Source organism: Equus caballus, chromosome 18 (assembly GCF_041296265.1).
Source record: "Equus caballus isolate H_3958 breed thoroughbred chromosome 18, TB-T2T, whole genome shotgun sequence".
NCBI classification, from domain to species: domain Eukaryota; kingdom Metazoa; phylum Chordata; class Mammalia; order Perissodactyla; family Equidae; genus Equus; species Equus caballus.
Genome location: NC_091701.1, coordinates 56,576,743 through 56,599,848, shown reverse-complemented (window position 1 = coordinate 56,599,848; position 23,106 = coordinate 56,576,743). Strand labels below are relative to the sequence as shown.

The window sequence follows — 23,106 nt, the reverse complement described above, 5'->3', positions numbered from 1 at the left end:
CTTGAAGGTTTGGGATCCTCCACAATGCACAGTGCTTGAGCAGAGTAAGTACTCACTAATCTGTTGAATGAACAAAATACACTATTTAACTTGGTGCTTAAATTTCCTGGAGAAGCAGCTTTAATGAAGACACTAATTTATGCCAGATAATTGCCCCTGCACATTATGCAGTTTATTAGGCACTCAGGAATACAACATCTGAAGGATCAGGAGAACATCTACTCCTGAATGGCAGATGTTTAACTCAGTAATTTTGGTCAACACTTGTTTAAGCCTAAAATATTCTAATAAGATTCCCAAAGAATCTCAACGGTTCCATTTATGTAATAATAATAGTTAAAATGTATTAGGTACCAACTATGAGCCAGATCCTTTGTATTATCTTAAACAAAGAAATTATTTTGGTTCCTGTTTTACCCATAAGGGAACTGCAATTCAGCGAGGTTAAGAACCTTTTCCATGGCTACAAGTGTTGGTGATGGCAGAACAGGAATTTGACTTCAGGTGGTTTTATACTGAACTAGCCTGTCTCTTTCAATATGTTATGCCTCCTGGGCACATTTTCATGTCTTGATCAATTTTTTATTTCTTTCTTTGTCTTTTGTCTTTATAGGTACTTTACAGATAGAAGGTCTGCAGGGCTTCATTTGCCAAGGCTGGAGAAGGACAAAACCATGGATGAGGTTAAAAGGCACAGAAAAGGCAAGGAAGCCCTCCATGGATAGCGATCCAGAGGCAAGAAAAGCACTTGACGCGCTTGTAACACAAAATAATGTTATTAAATTCTTCACCAGGAGAAAGTGACTAAGTCAACTGAAGTTTCTACCTCACCCTCAACTTCTAACACCATGTATGGCAACCATCCTTTCAAAACCATTTGAGGTCTCAGTCCCAAACATTCCCATCCATTCAGGCAGCAAGAGTCACTCAGGTGAATGACAACACCCTCTATACCCTAAGACAGAAACTCTGACTTAGGCGGAGAAGCCACTGGGAGTCCTATTTTGAACAAGGATCTCACGATCTCCTGGGAGATATGGTGAAGTGCATTTAAAGGCTTAATGAGGTCCCAGAGTGAAACCCTGAACAAAGACAAGAGATAAAGCACTTTGAAATCTTTGGAAGGGTCCCAGGAAGACACGAGGGGACGCAATTTAGGAGATGTCGCAGATCCAGGAGAGAGACGGTGGTGGGAGAAACCAGAGCAGTGGTCGTAGAAACTGGAGAGAAGAACATGGAGTTGAGATATGTGAGAGGCAGAATTGTCAGAACTCGATTCACTGGATGTGCAGTGTGGGGCCGGAGGCTTGAAGGACAGGCTTGGTTTCCGAGTTGGTCTTTTAGCCCACCAGCACAGGTCCTGGGAGTGTGTTCCACGACTCTCCACAGAGAGAACTTTAAAAATGAGGAAAAACTAGCTCTCTGATGGAAAAGCAGTTTGGAGGCTTTGCAAGCCAGAAAATGACATCTTTCTTTTAGGAATATCATCTTCTGCCCATGGACTTCAAAGACGTTTCCCATCCAATTTATCATTTTCATGGCTGTACTGCAGAAATGTGAAGAAGCATAGACAGGATGCATCTGACTACGAAAGGTACGAGTCTTGGAAGAAACAATTGATACCACGAATCATTTTTTGCCTCTTGGAAATGAGAGCAGTGAAAAATGCTCAAATGAAGTGATTTGAGTTAACAGCCCCATCAGCACCTTCCACAGCACACTCCAACTGCGGGGAATGAATTTTTCAATGGCAGTACTCGCACTTGTGTCTTCTCTGCTAACTCCTTGTTATAACCCATAATGTTATTGTGTTCTGCCTAATAAATTAGTTTGGATAATAACACCGTAAACCTAGAAATAGAAACTACTTGATCAAAAACCAGATATATCAAGAAGAAAATATATTACCATATAAAATATTCACAGAGCTGGAACTACCAGAGAAAAAAGATGAAGCTCTCAATGAGGTTAAACTTCTCACCATCTGAGCATAAATGTTCCCAAGTGTTGATTCAGCATACGATCTTTTCCAAAATGCTTCAAAGACTGAACAGATGCTCTTAAAGGTCAGTGAACTACATTACAAATTTCACGCTAATTTATTCTTTTCTTCTCTGTTTAGAGGGTGGTGGAGAGAGGCGAGAGGAGGTGGACGGAGGGTCAGTTCTATCACCATCAATGGATGCACAGGGACAAAAATCAAGCTGGACTCTTGAGGAAGTAAGGAAACTGAGCCTCTCAGGCTGGCACCCTGCAGACAACGGCCTGGAATGAATGGGAGACAGAAATAACACCTTGGGACATGGTTTTGCAGAAGCTCTTCCTTTGTCAAGGAAGATGTTTAACCACAGCTGTGCTTGAAATCCTCATAAACATAAAATGTTTACCCAAAAGAGGTGGTTATTTTTACAAGATAAATAAGAAACAATCATTTCCAACTAGTTTTAAAAGAGAATGCCTAATAGAATATACATGGGATTTGGTCATCTCACATGCTGGTGGCAGAAACATAAGCATGTTAAGAACCGAGCATCATGCTTTTAGCTCCTATACATTTTGCCTGAATGGAATTCTTCTGTGCAGTAAACATGCCTCCCGTTACACAGCAAAATCTACCTTGAGTCCAATACCATTTTCTCAAAGCCTCATTCCTTTCAATAAGGCACTAAATCATTTTATTGCAACCACCAAATGCTTTCTTTTTGCTAGGAATGGTATGATACACTTACTTTTTGATATATGCTCCAGCTTTTCAAGATTCTGTTGGAAACAAAATGATCCTTTATGACATTTTACAATATTCCACCTCATTTACTGCTTTCCAGAACTTCTATCATTAATTAAAGGGCCTTCTTTCACCATCTCCTCCCCTGCCCCTCAAAAAAAAACTAATCTATTCCCCAACTGCCTATCAGAGACTGAATAAAAGTCAGTCTATCACAGCAGCAGTGATGGTCATGCCAATTTCACAGTGTGATTTGTGCACTCATTTCATTTTGAAAATGACCCTGCCCTCCATCTGTCTAAGCCGAATGTCCTGCTTTTTTCCAGCCAGGCCTCGGGAGCAGCAGCACATGAAATAAGGAGGAAGACACAGAATGGCCTCCCTCCTGCCCCCTTCCGCTGCCACTCACGGATAGTACCAACACAAAGAGGGGAACCTCAGCTGATGCCTGAGGGGGTCAGAGAAATGTGGGCGAGAGCAGATAGTCCTGTTTTTCACACACTTCCAAGAAGCCATCGGAAGGCAAATGCTTTCATGATGCAGTTTCAACTGTGAAAAACAGACTGACAGACTAAAGATGTAAAAAGCAATTTCTCATTTCCATGTTCTGTCATCTCACCTTGATTTAACAGCAACTTACCCGAGGTAATATGTCAATACAAGATTTAACATACATAAGGCTTCTAAAATATTGAGCCTTTTGGATAATTATTTTTTCTAAGAGATAAATGTCAATCAGCCAGGTATAAAGGAGAAGAGACCCTATTCCCTGATTATTGAGCAGCATTAGCCAGTAGCCCTCAAACCATGTACCTCCCTGGGTGGAAGACCAGACAGGGCTGCAGCTAGAGACAGGGTTGGAAGAAGCCTCTGAGTAGGGTAATAGTGGTCCTCAGCAACTGCTTTCCTGGGGATCTTAGGTGGGCCAGGGCCCCACCCAACCCCTTTGAAATGGGTGTAGTTTGTTCCTTTCTTGGTATTCACGCAGTGGAAGATTCCTTGTCAGTCCCGTCCAGAAGAACACAGCACTGGCAAACTTCTAGGCAACAGAAAAGAATGCATGAGTACATGATGTCAGCCGCTTGACAGTATAGCATTCAGATGCCTTATTGAAGCATTTTTTAGCTATAACAGGTGACTAGGAACTGCACCACCTCTCACTAATCATTTCCTAACATCTTCTCACAGCTGCAACTCAGGCCAGGAAGTCCAAATTCTACTGTCCAAATCAAGTTGGTTATTTGTTTTAAGGGGACAATAACAACCAAAAAAAGCAAAACACTAGCATCCCCTCAAAATTGGGCCCTTATGTGATACACAGACTGAATTAATTCGTCAGTCACTATTTCTTAATGACCTTAGTTTTTGGATATCAGGGTTCAGCTTCTTCTTTTTCTCCATCTGTAACATGCAGAATACAGAGTGATTATTAAGATTAGAGGTAATATATGCTAAGAGTCTAACAGAGTGCCATGCAATATGGTTGATGTTGGTTCCAAAATTTATATATAGAAAAGATTTACGGGGAGCAATACTATTGAGGAGGCAGAGAAAGGATTTGTATTCAAGTCTTTCTAGCAAATTATATAGCAAAGATATGCTTTTACTTAGACCACATTTACCTTGCGTGGTAGCGAGGCCAACAGAAGTCATGGAAGACTATGAAAGACAATCTCCCCACCTCAGGCCACCAGCAGAGGCACTGCATATGATAGATAATCATAAATCACAGCTAATTTATCTTGAAAACTGTACATGTTTTCAAGATAAAACTGTACACTACTTCACTGGGATAAACCAGTTTTGTCTGTGGCTATCTTAGCGACTTCTCTAATTCTTGACTGAAAAATTGTATTCATCTCCCACAAATTCTACAGTCTCCAGGTCAGTCTAAACTATGGGTTTGTGTTTTATTAGTGACCCAATATAATTTTATAGAATAATTAAGACCCTGGTTTTTCACTGTCCCATGATGGGCACTATTAAATTCAAAAGAATTTATACCAATATAGCCCTAAGGTAGTAACACCTACCTTATCTAGAGTATCTATTCCAAATACATGATAAAGGAACAAAAGAAAATTCAGAATGGTTTCTTGTACAGTCCACCAAATCTCCATAGAAATCTTGAAACTAATAATCTCAGGGAGGGAAAAATTAAAGTGTAGGCAACTTTTCTTTTTATTTTAATGAAAGAAAATCCACTTTTATCGGCTCAGTAATAGTTAAAAAACATCATTAAACCGACAAGTACAGGCTGGGTATCTCTGTCTCTCTCTCACACACATCACAGACTGACTAAGTAGATTTAGAAAAGTAACACTGCATAGAAAAAGGAGCACTTTTGGTCATCCTACACTCCACCCGCCCCCCATCCCACCCTGGAAAACACGAGGTCATGGATTTCCACACTGTAGTGAAATTTGGAGGATTAAAGCAGTGTGTAGGGCCAAGTTTAAATACTAATATGTGCTCAGTAATACTTGTTATGGAAAAGGAGGCAAGGGAGAGGCTTGGAACTAAAGATAATCTTCTCCCAGAAGCAGATAAAATCCACAGCAGTCTCTCCCGTTGTCAGTCTCTGGAAACAACAAAATAAAGACTCCTGGTGGCTGCACTATACTGATTTTAGCAAGTATGCCCACAGGCCGGCCCGGAAACAGAACCTACTCCAATTTGAGGAGAATACCAAGTTGACATTCCGCCTTTTCCATTCCCGTTTCTTTCACTAAAACAACGTGGAACGGCACTATCTCTATGCATCACACAGTGCATAAGGCTAAAAAAACGCTAGCAACTTCAAACCGAGGAGGGCAACCTCCTCCCACACGCCAGAGAACAACCTAGCAAAACACGGAGCCAAGGAAACCCCACCTCCCGTTAGGCGCCGCGGGTCGGACCCTCGGAGACTACGCCCCCCAGCATGCAGCGAGGCCGCGTCCCGAGCGGCGTCGCGATGGGACCGGCGCATGCTGGGAAGTAGAGTTTCCGTCTCCAAACTACAAAGAGGTGTTTCCTCTCCACTCTCTGACAAACGCCGCTCACACTCTAAGTCTGCGGGGACCAGACCACATATAGAGACACTCACATTAGTGACTCCTTTCCAATTCTAGCCTGGTCTTTCCGCTGCGAAGTAACTTTTGAGAGCACGCAAAGAAAAAAAAAAAAACCCAAAACATTCGTTGCATTCATCCGTTTCCGGTGGGCGTGTTGCCTTGGTAACTGGGACGCACAACCGTCGTGGCAGTTATGGCGGGGCTGGCCAGTGCGCAGATCTCCGATGGCGAGTTCACCGCCGTCGTGTACCGGCTCATCCGGGATTCCCGCTACGCCGAGGCGGTGCAGCTGCTGGGCGGGGAGCTCCAGCGGAGCCCGAGGAGCCGCGCCGGCCTGTCGCTGCTCGGCTACTGCTACTACCGCCTGCAGGAGTTCGCGCTGGCGGCCGAGTGCTATGAGCAGCTGGGCCAGCTGCACCCGGAGCTGGAGCAGTACCGCCTGTACCAGGCGCAGGCCCTGTACAAGGCCTGCCTCTATCCAGAGGCCACCCGGGTCGCCTTCCTCCTGCTGGACAACCCCGCCTACCACAGCCGGGTCCTCCGTCTACAAGCCGCCATCAAGTACAGCGAGGGCGACCTGCCCGGGGCCAGGAGCCTGGTGGAGCAGCTCCTGAGCGGGGAGGGCGAAGACAGTGGGGGCGAGAACGAGCCCGATGGCCAGGTCAACCTGGGTTGTTTGCTCTACAAAGAGGGACAGTATGAAGCCGCGTGTTCCAAGTTCTCCGCGGCCCTGCAGGCTTCAGGCTACCGGCCTGACCTTTCCTACAACCTGGCTTTGGCCTATTACAGCAGCCGGCACTATGCCCCAGCGCTGAAGCATATCGCAGACATTATTGAGCGCGGCATCCGCCAGCACCCAGAGCTAGGGGTGGGCATGGCCACTGAGGGCATTGATGTTCGCAGTGTTGGCAACACCTTAGTCCTTCACCAGACAGCTCTGGTGGAAGCCTTCAACCTCAAGGCAGCCATAGAATACCAACTGAGAAACTATGAGGCGGCCCAGGAAGCCCTCACTGACATGCCACCTAGGGCAGAGGAAGAGTTAGACCCTGTGACCCTGCACAACCAGGCGCTAATGAACATGGACTCCAGACCTACAGAAGGGTTTGAAAAGCTACAGTTTTTGCTCCAACAGAACCCCTTTCCCCCAGAGACCTTTGGCAACCTGTTGCTGCTCTACTGTAAGTATGAGTATTTTGACCTGGCGGCAGATGTCCTGGCAGAGAATGCCCATTTGACTTACAAGTTCCTCACACCCTATCTCTACGACTTCTTGGATGCCATGATCACTTGCCAGACGGCTCCTGAAGAGGCTTTCATTAAGCTGGATGGGCTAGCAGGGTTGCTGACTGAGCAGCTCCGGAAACTCACCATACAAGTACAGGAAGCAAGACACAGTAGAGATGATGAAGCTGTCAAAAAGGCAGTGAATGAGTATGATGACACCCTTGAGAAGTATATTCCCGTGTTGATGGCCCAGGCAAAAATCTACTGGAACCTTGAAAACTATCCCATGGTAGAAAAGATCTTCCGAAAATCTGTGGAATTCTGTAATGACCATGATGTGTGGAAGCTGAATGTGGCTCATGTTCTGTTCATGCAGGAAAACAAATACAAAGAAGCCATAGGTTTCTATGAGCCCATAGTCAAGAAGCATTATGACAACATCCTGAACGTCAGTGCCATCGTATTGGCTAACCTCTGTGTTTCCTATATTATGACAAGTCAGAATGAAGAAGCCGAGGAGCTGATGAGGAAGATTGAAAAGGAGGAAGAGCAGCTCTCCTATGACGACCCAGATAAGAAACTCTACCATCTGTGCATTGTGAATTTGGTGATTGGGACACTTTATTGTGCCAAAGGAAATTATGACTTTGGTATTTCTCGGGTTATCAAAAGCTTAGAACCTTATAATAAAAAGCTGGGAACTGATACCTGGTATTATGCCAAAAGATGCTTCCTGTCCTTATTAGAAAACATGTCAAAACACACGATCATGCTTCGTGACAGTGTTATTCAAGAATGTGTCCAGTTTCTAGAACACTGTGAACTTTTTGGCAGGAACATACCCGCAGTTATTGAACAACCCCTAGAAGAAGAAAGAATGCATATTGGAAAGAATACAGTCACGTATGAATCCAGACAGTTAAAAGCTTTGATTTATGAGATTATAGGATGGAATATGTAGTAATGTCTGATAATGGCGTTTATTGTAATGGCCTTATATTTTCTACTCTGTTTTATCTTTATTTAGCCATTGGCATCTTTACATTTGTTACATGTTGAGCTTTCTACACTTTAAAATTATAATAACTGTTTTTAAAAATTTTCACAAATTATAAGAACTTTGACACCTAGTTTTATGAAAAATTCAAAACTGAATGAGGACACTGTGTCTATTAGAATTTGTAGTGCCTATGTTCCCTCTGTTTTGTTGTCATTTGTGCTGTGTTGTATTTTGAGAGTCCTCTGAACAAACATTACATTAGCCAAGGACTTGGCACTATCAAGACTAGAACTCAGAAGTTAATGTATAGGATTTCTAGGCTTTTAATGATAATTTCAGGGATTGTGTGCTCTGGTGTCATAATTTAGACTCATAACTATATTAATTTGTAATGCGTACATTTTACATAGAGCTTACGATGTTTTGGCAGGGTTTTTCAATATACATATAATGCTTTATGTAACCAAAATTCCTTAGGTTATAAATGTTTGGTGTTTTTGAGGGTTTTTTTAATCTGCAAGATTTAGTGGGAAATTGTGCTTTTAACAAAATTACGGTACTATGGTGTAAAAACAATAAACTGTCAAAGAAGCAATTTTACATGGTTTTCCTTTGTTCTATTTGTTAATAATTTGAACAAGATATATTGTTACTGTTTTTCAAAACTCTGCTCTCATTAATCTCTAACAGTGACTAATAGCAGAGGTACCCTAAGAACTCAGTTCTTAATTCCTACCTTTGTGTTTGCAACCTAGGAAATAGTGCTGGAGTTGTTTCCGTGTTGTTGCTCTTCAGGTAAGGAAAAATCTACACTATTCCCCACCAAACTTTTCTCCTACCTCCATCACAGATGAAAAAGTCAATTCTGAAACCTTATTTGGTAGATTCATAAAGCTAGTTTAATGCCCACAACCCTCCCAATGAAAACCCTGCTCATTCTGCTTGGGCATTTCATTTTCTGAACCATACACGAGCTTTACTATTTGTTTCCCCACTCCTTTTCTCCCCATAAATCTACCTGTCAACCCCACTTGACCTGGCTTAGAAAAAAACAACAGTATGAAGTTGAATTATATGAAATTGCTGATTTTGAAAGTTTTTGACCTACAAAACTAGCAATTTCTTAGGAATGGTTCAACCTAATAGCTTTCTACTGAAAGACAGTGAACCCCTGCCATAATGAGATGATTGCTTTTCCTTCAAAGAGAAATCACTTAGCCATGTAGGTACCGAGATGAAGTATGATCAGCATAAATCCCCTATAGCATGACCTCCTCAGTGCTCAAATTCTGTTAGCTCTGTCAGAAAATGTGGTTTATTATGAAGTCCAATGGTTTTGAATGCATAGTATTTTTAATCTTAATTATGTAAGCTGATACCATTTCCCATTGACGTTTGATCCATACTTGGAGGACGCTCAATGTTTAATGACCTCTTCAGTACATCCCATAGCACAATTCTATCTCTGGGAAATGTCCTTTGTTTAACAACTTTTGTACTAAAAGTGTTGCTGCTGCTTTGTGCAATAGCTCTGTGCCCCTCTCAATCTTCATAGCCCCTTAATATTTAGAAAGTAAGTGAACTAAAATCTTATTTTCAACAGCCATGTTAAAATTCTGATTTTTTTTTTTTTTGCACATTTCCTTGGAACTACTTTTTTCTTAAAAAGTGAAAAAGCCAAGCCTAAAGTGTAAGTAACGTTAACCACCCCAAAGCCAATGTTTTCCAGATTCCCTTTTGCAAATAGCCCAGGCTTTAACCAGGCACACTTTATTTATCCAGGTGCCGTGTGTTTGTGGTTTGCACATATGTGTAATTTAGCTTTTCAGAACATAAAAAGCTTTTCAGAACAGTTTTTAACCCCTTGCCGCTGGGCAGTTGGGATTTCCTGGTTAGTAATACATCAGGAAGTCCTGGCTGCTCCTACCACTGAGGGGAGGAATAAAGGTCAATCGTGGCATTTGTCCCCTTCCTTACTTTGGCTCTCCAGAGAGGCACCTGCCTGAATTGATAGATTGCTGCCCGGCGACAGCAAAGACTCATGAACCATGCCTACAGAGCTGGCCAGCCCTCAGAGAACTGGAGGAGACCAGGAAGGACGAGAGCATCCCTAACTCCCCAGCATTTATTCTCCTTTATTTTTAGGGTATACTTCTCTTAAAACTCACCGTCAAAGTACTTAGCTCTGCTTATTGATACTAACAGGCAAATGACTTTACAATGGCTCCATATTTTGCCATTTAAATGAAGGCTTTCATCCCTAAAGCTCTGATGAAAAACTTTGTTCTATGCTCCTAGAACATTACATACTCAGTGGTAAAAGCACTTTTCTTGACAAAACAGATTTCCCTGTGTTTCTAAAGCTTTTACTCCTTTAAGATCACTTCACAATATCTGCATAGTGTACTTTAAAGGGATCAAATATTAGAGCCAGTATTTCATAACGGCAGTCGACCCCCCATCTCCACACATGTTCAGAACATAAGCATGTGTTTGTACAGTTATTTCCATTTTTTCAAACATGAACAAGAACTTGATCTTTCTGTGTAGAAAACCAAGCAGACTCCTTTGATCAGTGACATGACATGCCTGCCAAAGGACTCATATTCGTCACGTCAGCCCCTCTTTGAATTTGGCCTCAGCTGTGGCACGGATGTTCGCACTAATGCCATCTGTGAAGGTCAGGTGTACAGTGGCTAACTCTGACCCATTCATGAGAAATAGACTACTGGGAATTCAGAAAACTGTGTGGGGATGGAAGCGAATCATCAGACAATGAGAAAACTGTGCATAGGAAATGATGCTCCCTCCCAGAGGGGTGATATAAGAACATATAGGTACGGCCTCTCAGACCTCAGAGGAGCACCTCAGATGAAACCCATACAGAATTGTCAGTAATAGATTTTGCCCGAGGTTAGAACAATTTGTTTGTTTGTAGAGAGCTATGGGGTAGATGGCCAAATAAATAAGCTTATTCGGAAATGAGAGATAAGAAAGGGTAAGTAGTTTGGAGGGAAAGCTTTAAGGGAGTAACTTTCTGACCCCTTTGCCCTATAATCCTTGCTTAGGCTCATTTCCACACTGGCACATGGAGGGTTAGCAGTGCTGGAAGTCTATCCAGGGCATGGCTATCTAAACTACCCAGATTTAAAAGGATAACAGCACCAAAAAAAACCCCTTTCATTTCAGGTGAACATCAGCATTTTTTAATACAATTTTTTGTCTTATGTTCCTTAGTCTGTCTTTTTCTTAAGGACTCTGGGTCATCTGGAAACATCTGCAAGGTGGTGCTTTTCTGAGGGTGTTGTCTGCCACACTGAGTAGCTTCCTAGTAATGGTGTGACTTGCAGCTCACTATCCACCATCCACAAACTGCTGCTTATCCCTGTTGACCTACCAGTGGGACTGAAGTGACATTTGGGTTTTTTGTATCCACTTATCAGGCTATTCCCTTAGTATTAGCCAAACAGCACATTTTGTGATGAGCCGGTAACCACTGGTTCTTGGTCATCCTATCACAGAATCACCATGACTGTAACCACCAGATCCCAAACTCAGTTTCATTCTAGCTATAAGGTAAAAGCAACTTTTTGAGTAGCCTAATGTAGCCCAAATCCTTCAGTAGCAACCTCCATTCTTAAATTAGCAGTTTTAAGGAATTGTGACTTTCCAAAGAACCCAGATTGGCTCTTGATTATAATAAAATGTTTCTTTAGTCTTAAACAGCACTTTAATTGCAAGTCTCTCTTTGGGAAGATGTATAACTTACAGTAACAGGTTATTCTTATATTTTTAAGTGCAGCTCAAAGGAATACAATATTAAAGTTATAAAAATGCAAATTTATTAAGTCCATCAAATACAGTACTTCCTTTTATGAGTTTCATATTAAACCTATAAAGGCATCAATGCAGGACCAGTGGATTAAACATTTACAGAGCAAGACAGCGTCTGAGACAAAAGGCTTTCTGGTAATTCTATGGTGTGGAGTCATGAAGACAGCGGCTTCCACTCCGTAGTTAGGAGGAAAATCCATATGACAAATAATCCACTTTAAAAGGCAGAAATTCTGAAGACATCAGATTGACTACCCAGCACAAGCAGCCTAGAGCAGGAAGCAGCCAACACAGAGGCACGGGATGTAGTCAGACCTGGTGCCATATTCCAGCAATGCCACTTCCCAGCCACTAACAGTGGTGTTACTCAACCTCGCTAAATCTGTTATTTCATCAGGAAAAAGGGGATGACACCACTCACTTCACAGGGTTGCTGTGATAACAACCATTATCTCTTGTCTAGGGTTAAGTGCCCAGCACAGTGTCTGGCTAATCAGGAGTGAATTAAAAAGTAAATTATTAGTGCAATAATCAGTTCCAGGGTAGTGTTCAGCAAAACCACAGACTCAGTCAGAATCACTGAGACCGAATTAGAAGAAAGCTCAGAATTTTCATTTTACAAAAGAAGAAATTAAGCCCAAATAGGGAAAGTGACCTGTAGTTGGTAGAGAAAAACGGAGCATACACAAAATTTCCAGACTAGAACTCTTTCCACTGTGTTCTTAGACTTTAGAGCTCCATCTTCTCCTAAGTTATTTCACAGCTTTACAGTGACAAATGTCAGTAATTTTTTAAAGAGTATCTTCTCAGCTCTAACTGGGCACAATGAAGTACAAAGGATGTGACAGAACTATGCAAGAATGGATTTCAGAGGTTGTCTGTCAGCCAACACTAGGCCCAACCAACAGATCCCATCAGAAACTGGGTTTATGAGCATACTGAAAAGACACACCCCTGAGGGCAAACAGAGGCAAAAGTCAACATGATGGCAGTGAGACCTCATTTGTTTTTCTGAGGGGAGAACAGGAAATTGGAGCAGCAAGCTTTACCAAAGGATTTCAGTCTAGCAGCTGACAATGTTAAATTAAGTAAACCTAATTGCATGTTTACTGTTTGTCTGGTATAAATGTTGATTCATTGAAAAAAAGCATATTTGTGGACAAAAAGTGAAAATATGAGGTGGACAATAGCATTTCAAGTCGAAGTGTAGCTGCCTGAATCCTGAATGCTCTTTCATGGACGTGTTATTGGGCAGGCCCTTGTATACCACAGATATCTGCCATTACCTGCCTGAGAATCCGGACAGCATAGGTCTCAATTCTCCTGATGACCCAAAGCTTGGGTGGGAGAAAAAATATTCTGGGTAAGAGTCAAGGATTCTAAAATTTTGAAAATCTGGAACTAAATCCAGTAAGATACAAATTCTAGTAAGGATAAATATAAGTAATGGGGCTTAAAAAATCAGCCTCCAGGGGCCAGCCCCATGGCTGAGTGGTTAAGTTCCATGCTCCGCTTTGGCAGCCCAGGGTTTCGCCAGTTCGGATCCTGGGTGCAGACATGGCACTGCTCATCAGGCCATGTTGAGGCGGTGTCCCACATGCCACAACTAGAAGGACCCACAACTAAAGTATACAGCTATGTACCGGGGGCATTGGAGGAGAAAAAGCAAAAGAAAAAAAAAAAAAGAAAAGAAAAGAAGATTGGCAACAGTTGTTAGCTCAGGTGCTAATCTTTAAAAAAAAAAAAAAATCAGCCTCCAGGGAGATGTGGCCAAAATGGCACATGCAGAAAAGACAAGCTTTGTTAAATTCAAGTTCCACATGAGGTGATGGTGAAAGATCCAGCAAAAATGCATTTATCAGTGACTAGAATAAGGAAATCATTGGTACTACTCTAGAACATTCAGGCCTAGATAACTCACTTTAAGTACATCAAATGGGCACCTATGGAGCTATGATGCTGAAGGGTCTAGAACTGACAGGAGCAAAAGTTGAAGATCTGGGGGAACATGAGCTGTCTTTAAATACCTGAAGGGCTGCCCTTTAATAAAGCAATTGGACAATTCTTCATGACTACAGAAGACAGAAGTTACATTAATGTATAGAAGAGGGAGACAGATTTCAGTCTAATAAGCAAAAACCTCTTAATATTTCAAGATTTCAGAAATTGGAAAAAGCTTCTTAGAAAGGCAATAAATTCCTATTTGGTCACAGCAAATGTTCAGGAGGACTGGTCATTTGTTTGTGGCTCGGGGGAGGGGGAGGTTAGATAGCAGTTATGTTTGGGAAGAAATAAGATGAGATCATTTCTAAGTTTCATTCAGTCTGAGCTTATATAAGCCAGGGAGAAAATTGCTTTCTTTAACTAAATAACGTAAGAGCTGAAATCAGCGTGGCAAGTGATTATTGAAAGGCATCATGTAAGACTGGGTTCAACAGGCTGATCCTCAGTTGTGTCAGAGCCCAGACAGTTACGACCTTCCCTCCTGTATGGGAGCCACAGGCAAAGACAAAATCAGTATCTGTGCACATGTCCCTCACTACTAGAGAGGCTCCTCATGGGTACAGACTCTACCCTATTCGTTCTCTGAGTATAGCATGATGTCAACAAAGGTTAAATGAACCAACATGAAATAAGCAACAATTTCTGTAACAATGAGTGGTTTAGGTATTGTTTTATTTTTTCCCAGCACATCTTAAAAATCACACATGGGCATTTGCTTATAGAACAGTATAGTCTAGCAAAAGCAATAAAAGAAGAATCCCAACATACACTGAAAGCACAGGATACAGACTATGCGTTGAGCCCTTGTGGAAAACAGTATGGCTCAGTCGGAATTGACAAAGCTGTGCTGGAATCTGAAGAATTTTCCTTCCCACTAGATAGCCACTTTTAGACTATAAATGTAAAGAGAAGAACTGTTTGTATGCATTAGTTACAGCAGTATAATGGCTTACATACAAGTGCTTACCCACATGTAGTTTCCAAAAGATTACTACAGTACTGGCAGGAATATGTACTGCCTTGGAGGAAGACTCAGGATAAGATATTATTCAAGTCAAGTTGTATCAGAGCCAAAGTATTTCACAGGCTTAGCAAAAAAGGACAAAAATTAAGAAATATAACCTACACATATTTCTCATAGGATTTACCATTGTCCAGGAACAGAAATATTCATTATTCTGAAGGCACCGTCACACAAAAAGACTGACATACACTTAAGGAATAGAACCCCCCACCCCACCCTCAGGCTCTGCTCAGGGAGCTGTGTGAGCAAAAGTCCAAAAGCATGTAGTGGTGTCTCAGGGACTGAGTATGCCACATCCACCAAGCCACATCTTAGGGCTACTAAATTGGGACAGTAGGAATGAAAATGTAGGAATGAAGTACATATAAATCCCATCAACTGAATAGAAGTATGTGAGAATACAGGTCCACCACACAATTAGATAAATACACTAGACTAGGGGATCCAAACCAACACCGTGGAAAGGATTTTCAGTGTTTTTATGTACAACTACTTAATTCCTGACATGTTCTTGAAGAGGAATAGCCTTGAACTGCTAAACAATCTGTCTTCAAAGACTTACCCTCTCCCGCTCATTTTAAATAATGGCTATTTTATGGGAAAAAAAAACCAACGACAACAAGGCACTGTGAGCTTTTGGAGATATTCTTTAAGTAGCTCAAAAAAATTATTATTTATAGAATCTGTATACCAGTACAAGCATTTCATGTGGTCCTTTTGGATGTGAACAAGAGCAAGGGTTAAACGACCTCTTTCAGACGGTGCTCATGTTGTTCATGAAAAACACTGCCAACAATAAGATGCCTTGAAAACATGCATGTATGCTGCTTAGAAATCCACACTAAAATTTTTTTTCCCTTCCTTCTCTGTCTCGTCTCAGATTTGGAAGTTCAGAATCTCTGAAAAATGTTCTTAATGATACTTAATGTATTATTTTTCTTCCTTGTGGAAAAAAACAAAATAATCTCCTTTGGGAACCAAATCACAGAAGTAAAGTTATCAATTCTGTGATGGTTCTTTGGCTTGAGTGTTCTATTTTTCAGTGGCCCCTACTCATGTTTGTTAAGGAACTGTGGTTGCAAGAGCACAAGAGTGCTCATTCTTTGAGGGTCTTCCAAGGGTCAAACAGGAATGCTTCAGGTTCACAGGAGACTAAACACCTCCCAGGAATATAACATTGATTTAAAAAATAGAGAGTGATAAAACCTAGCTAAGAATATACTCAGCTATAAATCTAAAGGGATTTAGTTATATTTAGGTTGCACTTGACTATGCTTCATTAGTAAAATTATAAAAATTACTTTTGCTTTCAAATCAGTGGAAATATGAAGATGAAAAACTAAAGCTGAAAGAAAAACCCATACGCAAACAGAAGAACAAACAGCTTCACGCTTCCTTTGAAGAAAGAAAAAATCCTTAGACCCAGGTCCATTTTATCAATAACACAAGTTTCTATCGTCTGTTGACACTAGAAGTAGTTCTTACAGTTAAATTCATACTAAAGACTAACAGTGCTTGGCTTAGGGAGCAGAAAGCTGAGTAACTTACATCCTTCATATCAATAGTTTAAAAATAATCTTTTATACTTTCTCGATTTCAGCATCAATGTATATGTTGTTGCCTTTTCAGGAAACTGAAATTCCTAAAAATCAAATAAATTTACTGACATGTGACTCATTTAGGAACAAGAAGCCCTGAACAAAGCCAACCTTCCCTAACTCATAAAAGCCAAAGGTGATTCTGGATTCTTCGATCCTAAACTGGCATTTGTTATTTTCTGCTTTTCTCCCACCATGAGCTAAGCCCCAATTAAAATCAAAGTTGCTAAAGATTAAGTGGTAAACAAAAGCTATTACAGCTGCCCTTAACTCCTGTCTCACTGGCTCTTAAAATGGAGATATGTTTTCCACAACACTCCATTTGAGTTGCCTCAAGCACCAGCCCATGTGGTTTGTGTATCAAACCATAATAAATATGTCTGTGTTCCACATTTGTATAGAATAGATGCTCAACCAAACCCAGCCCCGTGAGAACAGCCGATGCTTCAGCTTGGGACTACAGGGCTTCTCCAATCAGCTACGGTTAAGAAACTGTAGCTATGAAAGAATATGACAAAGGAAAATCTCTGGAGCTAACATGCAGAAAGGTATTTTCAAAAATGTAAACTAGGACTTAGCGGTTACTAAGAGAATATTCTGAAAAAGAGGGTTCCTTGCAACCATCCATATCTGGTATAGCATACATACTGATGGAAGCTCATCCTTTATTGCGCTTTTGTTTTCTAAAATACATAACACAGCTATGCACACTAGGAGACTTTCAGCTTCAAAAATAATTTTTAAGTAACAGTACTGTCATATGTAAGCATTTAGGAAGAATACTACCAATTCTTCAGAAGAGGGAAGAATTTAAGCCTCTTTCTTTGTAGTAAAATGCTGGGCACACTGAACACATGGCTTCTACAATTCTTACTAAACTATAAAAGCTCAAGTGACTCAGCATTAGACTAAATTCACTTGCGCGCTGTAAATTGCACCAACATTAAGGCAACAGTTTCTCTAAGGGTCAACAAAGCCTGTTCATATGGAGTCTTTAGGTACTCAATGCCATCCGCACAGGCAGCAAGTTCCCATTCCCACTAAAACCCCAGCCCAAATGTGACACCATCAAATAAAACAGAAGTATGACTAATTTAAGAAAGATCAGTTGGTGTTATGCAGTACTGAAAACCAAATAGGCTACGACCTTTTAAAATTTTAAATAAACTGATTCAAAATGAGTTAAGAAGCCTCACATAAACAATGTTCTCTGGACTTTAAGTTTTATGAAGCCATTTCCAGTTACTTCAGAAATATGAGGCCAGGTTTAAGTGCTTCTGTGCATATTCAAGAGCTCAGCTCTCTAGAGACACTAAGGAAACACTGAGGCCCCTCTCCGAAGTGGGTGTGCGAAGGTGGGGAAGAGCCTTCGGATTTACTAAGTCAGAGTGGAAACGGCACTGATGAGTGGTCATGTGTCAAAACCATCCCTGGAGAACTGATTCCAACTACAAAATGTAGCCATTACTATGAAACCAAGGTCGGGGGCCTGCGTACGTGGGGGGAGAAACAATGACATAAATCACTGATTTCCATAAGGTTCATGTAGAAGAGTGAACACAATAATTTCAGGTGTTACATTTATAGTTTCCTAATATCAAATACAGATTTCTGAGACTGCTGAAATCTGAACTCCCTGGGAAAGAATGTTGGAACAATCACGTGCAAAGGAAGGGATCTGCTTATGAATCTGTAAGTTTTATTAAAAAGAATTTTACTCAGAAACACGTATACACTCCAGTGAGATATTAGTACTGTATTAAGCTTTACATTTTGATCACCAATTAGAGAAATTACCTTCATGAACAGATGCATTTTATAAAGCTGATATTTTTATAATTCTAGAGGCAACTGTAATTTCCTTATCAAGTATATCCAACTATTTCAAATACTAAGGGCTTTAAGCAAAGATCTGCTGGAAATTTTATAATTAAAAATAAATCACTAACGAAGAGAGGCAAGTTCTAATAAATAAATATTTAGTTTTTGTTGTTAAACTAATATTTAATTTTGATTTGCTTACAGATTTAAGTTTCTTAGTTTGAGGCCAATTTTACTAGTTATAAATTATTTACCATTTTGAAATCTTAAAAATACCATTTTGTCAATTTTAAATTTTCATTTTCCTGGTTAAGGCTACTTCAGATATAAAAGGTATCAAACTGCCCAAAAATACTTTGGAGCTGTTGCTACATAGACAGACAGTGTGTCCTTTTAAAGGATCGTCTGCATTTTGACTTAGATTATCTGATCAAATATTAAATTTTAAAAAATTATCAAAAGTTAGATATTGCAGTAAGAAAAGAACACATCTCAAACTGTGAATCATGAACCTTGACAGACAGTGATTCAAAGTAATCATTTCACTTATTTTAATATCCAGGTTTGAATGTATAAATGTTTGCTAAATGTGATTAATGTTCCTATTTTTTAAGAAATACGGTATTTCAAACTTTTGACATGGTATGTGTATTAATACATTTAAAAATTTATGTTAAACCAGTAATTCAAAAAAGGCATTAAACCATTAGTAAAAACTAAATTGAAATTTTACTTTTATATGAAAATTTATCGTGTTGTTTGGGTTAATTTAAAAAAAAAGATTTTTGTCATTGAAACTGTTGAGGCTTTCAAATTCAATAGCTGAATGATGACTGTGTTTCTTTAGCCAAACAATTCTTTGAACTGGACACATTTAAGTGTAAGGAGTCTTCCTTCTTCCGCTCCTGTTGCAGCTTCTTCTGTTTCTCAGCAATCAGAATGCGAAATCAGAAACATTAGGACTCTCAAGTTGATTAAAGGCATTCATTTCATGGTAAACCTGTTCTTCACACACAATGAATGGTAAGTCAGCTTTTCTTCTAAAAACATATTATGAATGAACAAGGATATAACAACAGGTTATCTCAGTGATACAAATACAACTCATAACTCAGTAGAAACAGAAACAGGGAGAACAAAAATGTGTCCTCTAACAGAATAATTTATATACTGATGATTTAAGGTTTTATAACGGTATACTAATTTCAAAGAAAAATGCAGGCCAAGCACCTTACAGAACTGAAAGCATCCAAATAACAGGTTGCCTATATTCTTTCATGAGTATCCTCCCTCGATGGCCTACTCACACTAGAATGTACTCTTAAAAAAACATACATGTGTATCCCTCCTCAGTGGAATCCTTCCCTTGATGTCTGCTCCCCAGAAACCTTCCTTTAAAAAGAGACTAGATAAGCAGTAGATGACACCAAATCTGCCTTTGTTCCCAAGAGGAAGCATCAAAACAAAACAGCTGGCAGCATCTTCCTCTGAAATAACAACTGGCAGCCTTGTGCTGCCTGACTAAAATTTGAAATGACAACCAATTGGCAGTAAACTGATGCACCTACAATGAAAGAAATTTAGGAATACCATCTGTCAATCCAAAGATGTAGAAACAAAACAAACTACAGAGTAAAACAAACATTTTAAACCAACAAACAAATGTAGCCGAAATACAGTCCATGATATATTTGATTACTGGTATAACCATAGTTGAAGACTTTAAAAAAAAAAAGTGACCTTTTTCATAACAACAGTAATGGATTTATAAAAGGTTTCTGCTTCCAAAGATGTTATTGGGGTCCACATATTCCTTGACAGACTTCAGCATCCCAAAGCCAACATCAGAGATACTTTCCTTTAGCCATTGCTTCCGTAACTTGCCCACTGGAAAAACAAAATAAAAAATGCTTCAATATACACTATGATGCTGGGAACCAATCAATCTTGTGACCATGAATGAACAAACACTGTGTGATAAATGCTTTTATTCAAAAATGAGAAATGTTTTGCTTTATTTGATTTATTGAGCCCACCAGACTACAAAGCTCATTAAGCCCAGTGTCTTCCCAGGGGAAGCCTGCGCTCCACAGTGTCTCCTTTCTCTGTAAACTATGAAATGGAGATGAAGGAAGGTTGCACTGAGATTAGCCTATTTTACAAATAACAAAATGAGAAAAACATGCATTTCAAAAGAACCCACCTCCTGTCTTAACTACCAAAACACACCAAAGTTTCAGAGAAAATGAAGTTAACCAAAGAAAAATATCATACCCAGGTGAATTTGTTGGGTATATTAAAAAACGACAGGCTATACAGCCATAAAATATTTTAAGGAGAACAAAGCTTCAAAAAATTAAGAAAATCTGAACCTTGGGCTTAAGAAAAAAATCTGGTTATGAAGCTTTCCATCTGCATTTTCTTTTCAGATTACTTTTAAATAAATTTGCATGTTCCCCAAAAATGGTTACTTTCTTCTCATTGTTTTCACAGAATTAGAGATTTTTCTAGGCACTAAATAAATCAAATACCTAATCCATTTTAAACTTGATCTTCTGCCTTTATACACTGTATAATGTTCCCCCTTCTTTGTTTCTAGGTCTTGCTAATTCTTTCTAAGAATAATGAAGTAAAATAATGGTTAGCAGCATAAATTGTATTTTGAAGGCACTCAATGAAAAACATAACCTTTTCTAAGAAGAACTTTTGTAAGAAAGGACATGTACTTAATCTGTACAAGAATCATGGAATGTCAACTTGCTTTTGCATTAAAAGCAAAGCAATGTGCTGACTTATTTGTGGCAAAATGGATAAATCTTTTAATTCAGAGGTAGCATTATTTGCGGTTAGTACTTTTCAAATGTATTATTGTAATAATTGAATTCAAATGGTCATTTTCCACAAATGTTCATTAATGATCCAAAGTCATCAACAGTGATTTAATTGGCCAACCAAAATGTGAAGGCTTCTTTCATTAAAGCATTCAGCCTGTCATTCTAAAATGCACTGCCATCTATCAGGCTGCATTGATAACACCGTAGCATCTGCCTTTCAGAGACCTTAAATACCATTTCAAGCTCATCTCAAATCATCTTTTGTGTCCAGTTCTCCAGGAAACCATCAAATTGTCATTAAAATAATAAATACCATGATATCCTCAGAAAGAAAAATATTCCTGCTTGGCTTCCAGGAATAAAAAAGCATTGTTGGTGTTAAGATGGGGAAAAATAAGGTACAGCAAGGAAAAAAAAATCCTAAATTCAAAAAGAAAAATTTAGTTTAAAAGAGCTCTAAAACTAGACACCAAACAGTACAAATTCCTATTCATGCAATCTCCACCACCTAAAAGATGTTCTACCACGTCCTCCTCCTGTCTCCCTGAGACAACACATCACAATGCTTCAGCCTCAGTTTTCTCATCTGCAAAGGGATTAGCATCCATAAACTCTTTTCACTTCAAATATCCTATGATTTTAAGCACTTAAAAAAAGTTACAGGGGCCGGCCCCATGGCCGAGTGGTTAAGTTCACGCATTCTGCTTTGGCAGCCCAGGGTTTCACTGGTTCGGATCCTGGGCGCAGACATGGCACCACTTGCCAAGCCATGCTTAGGCAGCATCCCACATGCCACAACTAGAAGGACCCACAACTAAAAATATAAACGACTATGTACCAGGGGGCTTTGGGGAGAAAAACAAAAAATAAAATCTTTAAAAAAAAAAAGTTATAAATTAGTTATTTCCAGATTTGCTCCAAAGGATTAAAAAACGCAACTACTCTTGAGTAGTAGAAGTGGCATAATTATAAGCTACCCATACTGAGGCAGCTCAAAAGAGAAGGGTGAAGAACAGTCAATGCCAGTCTCCTATGTTATCTGTAATATAGTTTCACTGAATGTGTCCTGTGGTTATGGATGTAATTGTCCTGAAAAGACTGCAAACAACTGCTCCAACAAGATGGAGCACATTAGAACCTCAGCAGGATGCCCAACAGCTAGCTTGTCTGCCTGGTTTTACACCTCTGGTAATAATGCAATTCCACAAGGAACTGAACCATCGTCTGAGAAGCCACCCAACAGCCACTGCATATTTAATGAAGTCGCTCACCAAGCGCTGGAAAACAGAAGGTGCTTGGAGTGCATCATTAGTTCTGTCAGAGGGATAATTTACACATCTATCTTGTCAAATTTTCTATGGTTTATACTTTTACAATAATCAATCTAACATACATTTGATTAGTGAACTAGAAAGTAAAAAAAAAAAAGGCAATACAGGCAGCATAGCTGTGGCCCCTCATAAACATATTTGATGAAAGAATTTAACCCCTTGATGGCAGAGGTCTGTGGGCTTCTTCTGTCAGTGATAACAGAATTTGAACTGAGGTCAGAAATCATGGTTTATGCAACTAAAAAGACTAGGAATTTTTTTGGTTTTCTCAATTTAAGTCAATTACATTGTAGCATAAGTGCACAAAGAGAAAACAGCTTAAGTAAAAAACCTCAAGGAGCCTTTATATTAAGAAAAGTATTGGAAATAGTCTTCATAAAATTCTAGAGATCCTTCTCTGGCTGTCTTGGATGAATCAATAAATCTAAAAAACAACAATGAAACACCAAAGGCCCTAATCCCAAAGAGGGATCACTCTTCAAAATAGAAGATTTTTATTCTAGAGCTCAACAACAGTAATAATAATATCATTTGTACAATCTTTATTTGCGTTGGCAGGCATTCAGAAATCAGCTAACTACACTGATCTGGACACATGTAAAACACATGGACGCACAACTATATAGTAGTTGCTAAAACATTCGTGGAGCTC

The 23,106-nt window shown here is 39.8% G+C and overlaps 2 protein-coding genes and 1 long non-coding RNA gene across 6 annotated transcripts in view; 1 reads left to right on the top strand and 2 right to left on the bottom strand.

Annotated features, from left to right (window-relative positions):
* Positions 1–760: 760 nt before the first annotated feature.
* LOC138918672 (uncharacterized) lies at positions 761–5,699 on the bottom strand. Of its 2 annotated transcripts, XR_011428283.1 has the most exons (6): positions 5,600–5,668; positions 4,348–4,427; positions 4,083–4,126; positions 3,539–3,764; positions 2,730–2,760; positions 761–2,265 (listed from the first exon to the last, which is right to left on the bottom strand). It is a non-coding gene; the product is annotated as an uncharacterized lncRNA (long non-coding RNA). The 2 variants fall into 2 exon arrangements; XR_011428284.1 differs by lacking the exon at positions 4,348–4,427 and having other exon boundaries at positions 5,600–5,699.
* Positions 5,700–5,830: 131 nt separating this feature from the next.
* IFT70B (intraflagellar transport 70B) lies at positions 5,831–8,608 on the top strand. The gene has a single exon (XM_001917337.6). The coding sequence runs from the start codon at positions 5,975–5,977 to the stop codon at positions 7,967–7,969; it is 1,995 nt and encodes a 664-aa protein (XP_001917372.4). The 5' UTR covers positions 5,831–5,974; the 3' UTR covers positions 7,970–8,608.
* Positions 8,609–18,147: 9,539 nt separating this feature from the next.
* The window catches only part of AGPS (alkylglycerone phosphate synthase), a 139,449-nt gene continuing 134,490 nt past the window's right edge, over positions 18,148–23,106 (bottom strand). For all 3 annotated transcript variants that reach the window (XM_023622056.2, XM_070241276.1, XM_070241275.1), the window contains one exon: positions 18,148–20,176. In XM_023622056.2, the coding sequence (XP_023477824.2) occupies positions 20,055–20,176 (122 nt within the window). In that variant the 3' untranslated portion in view covers positions 18,148–20,054. The remainder of the gene's footprint in view (positions 20,177–23,106) is intronic.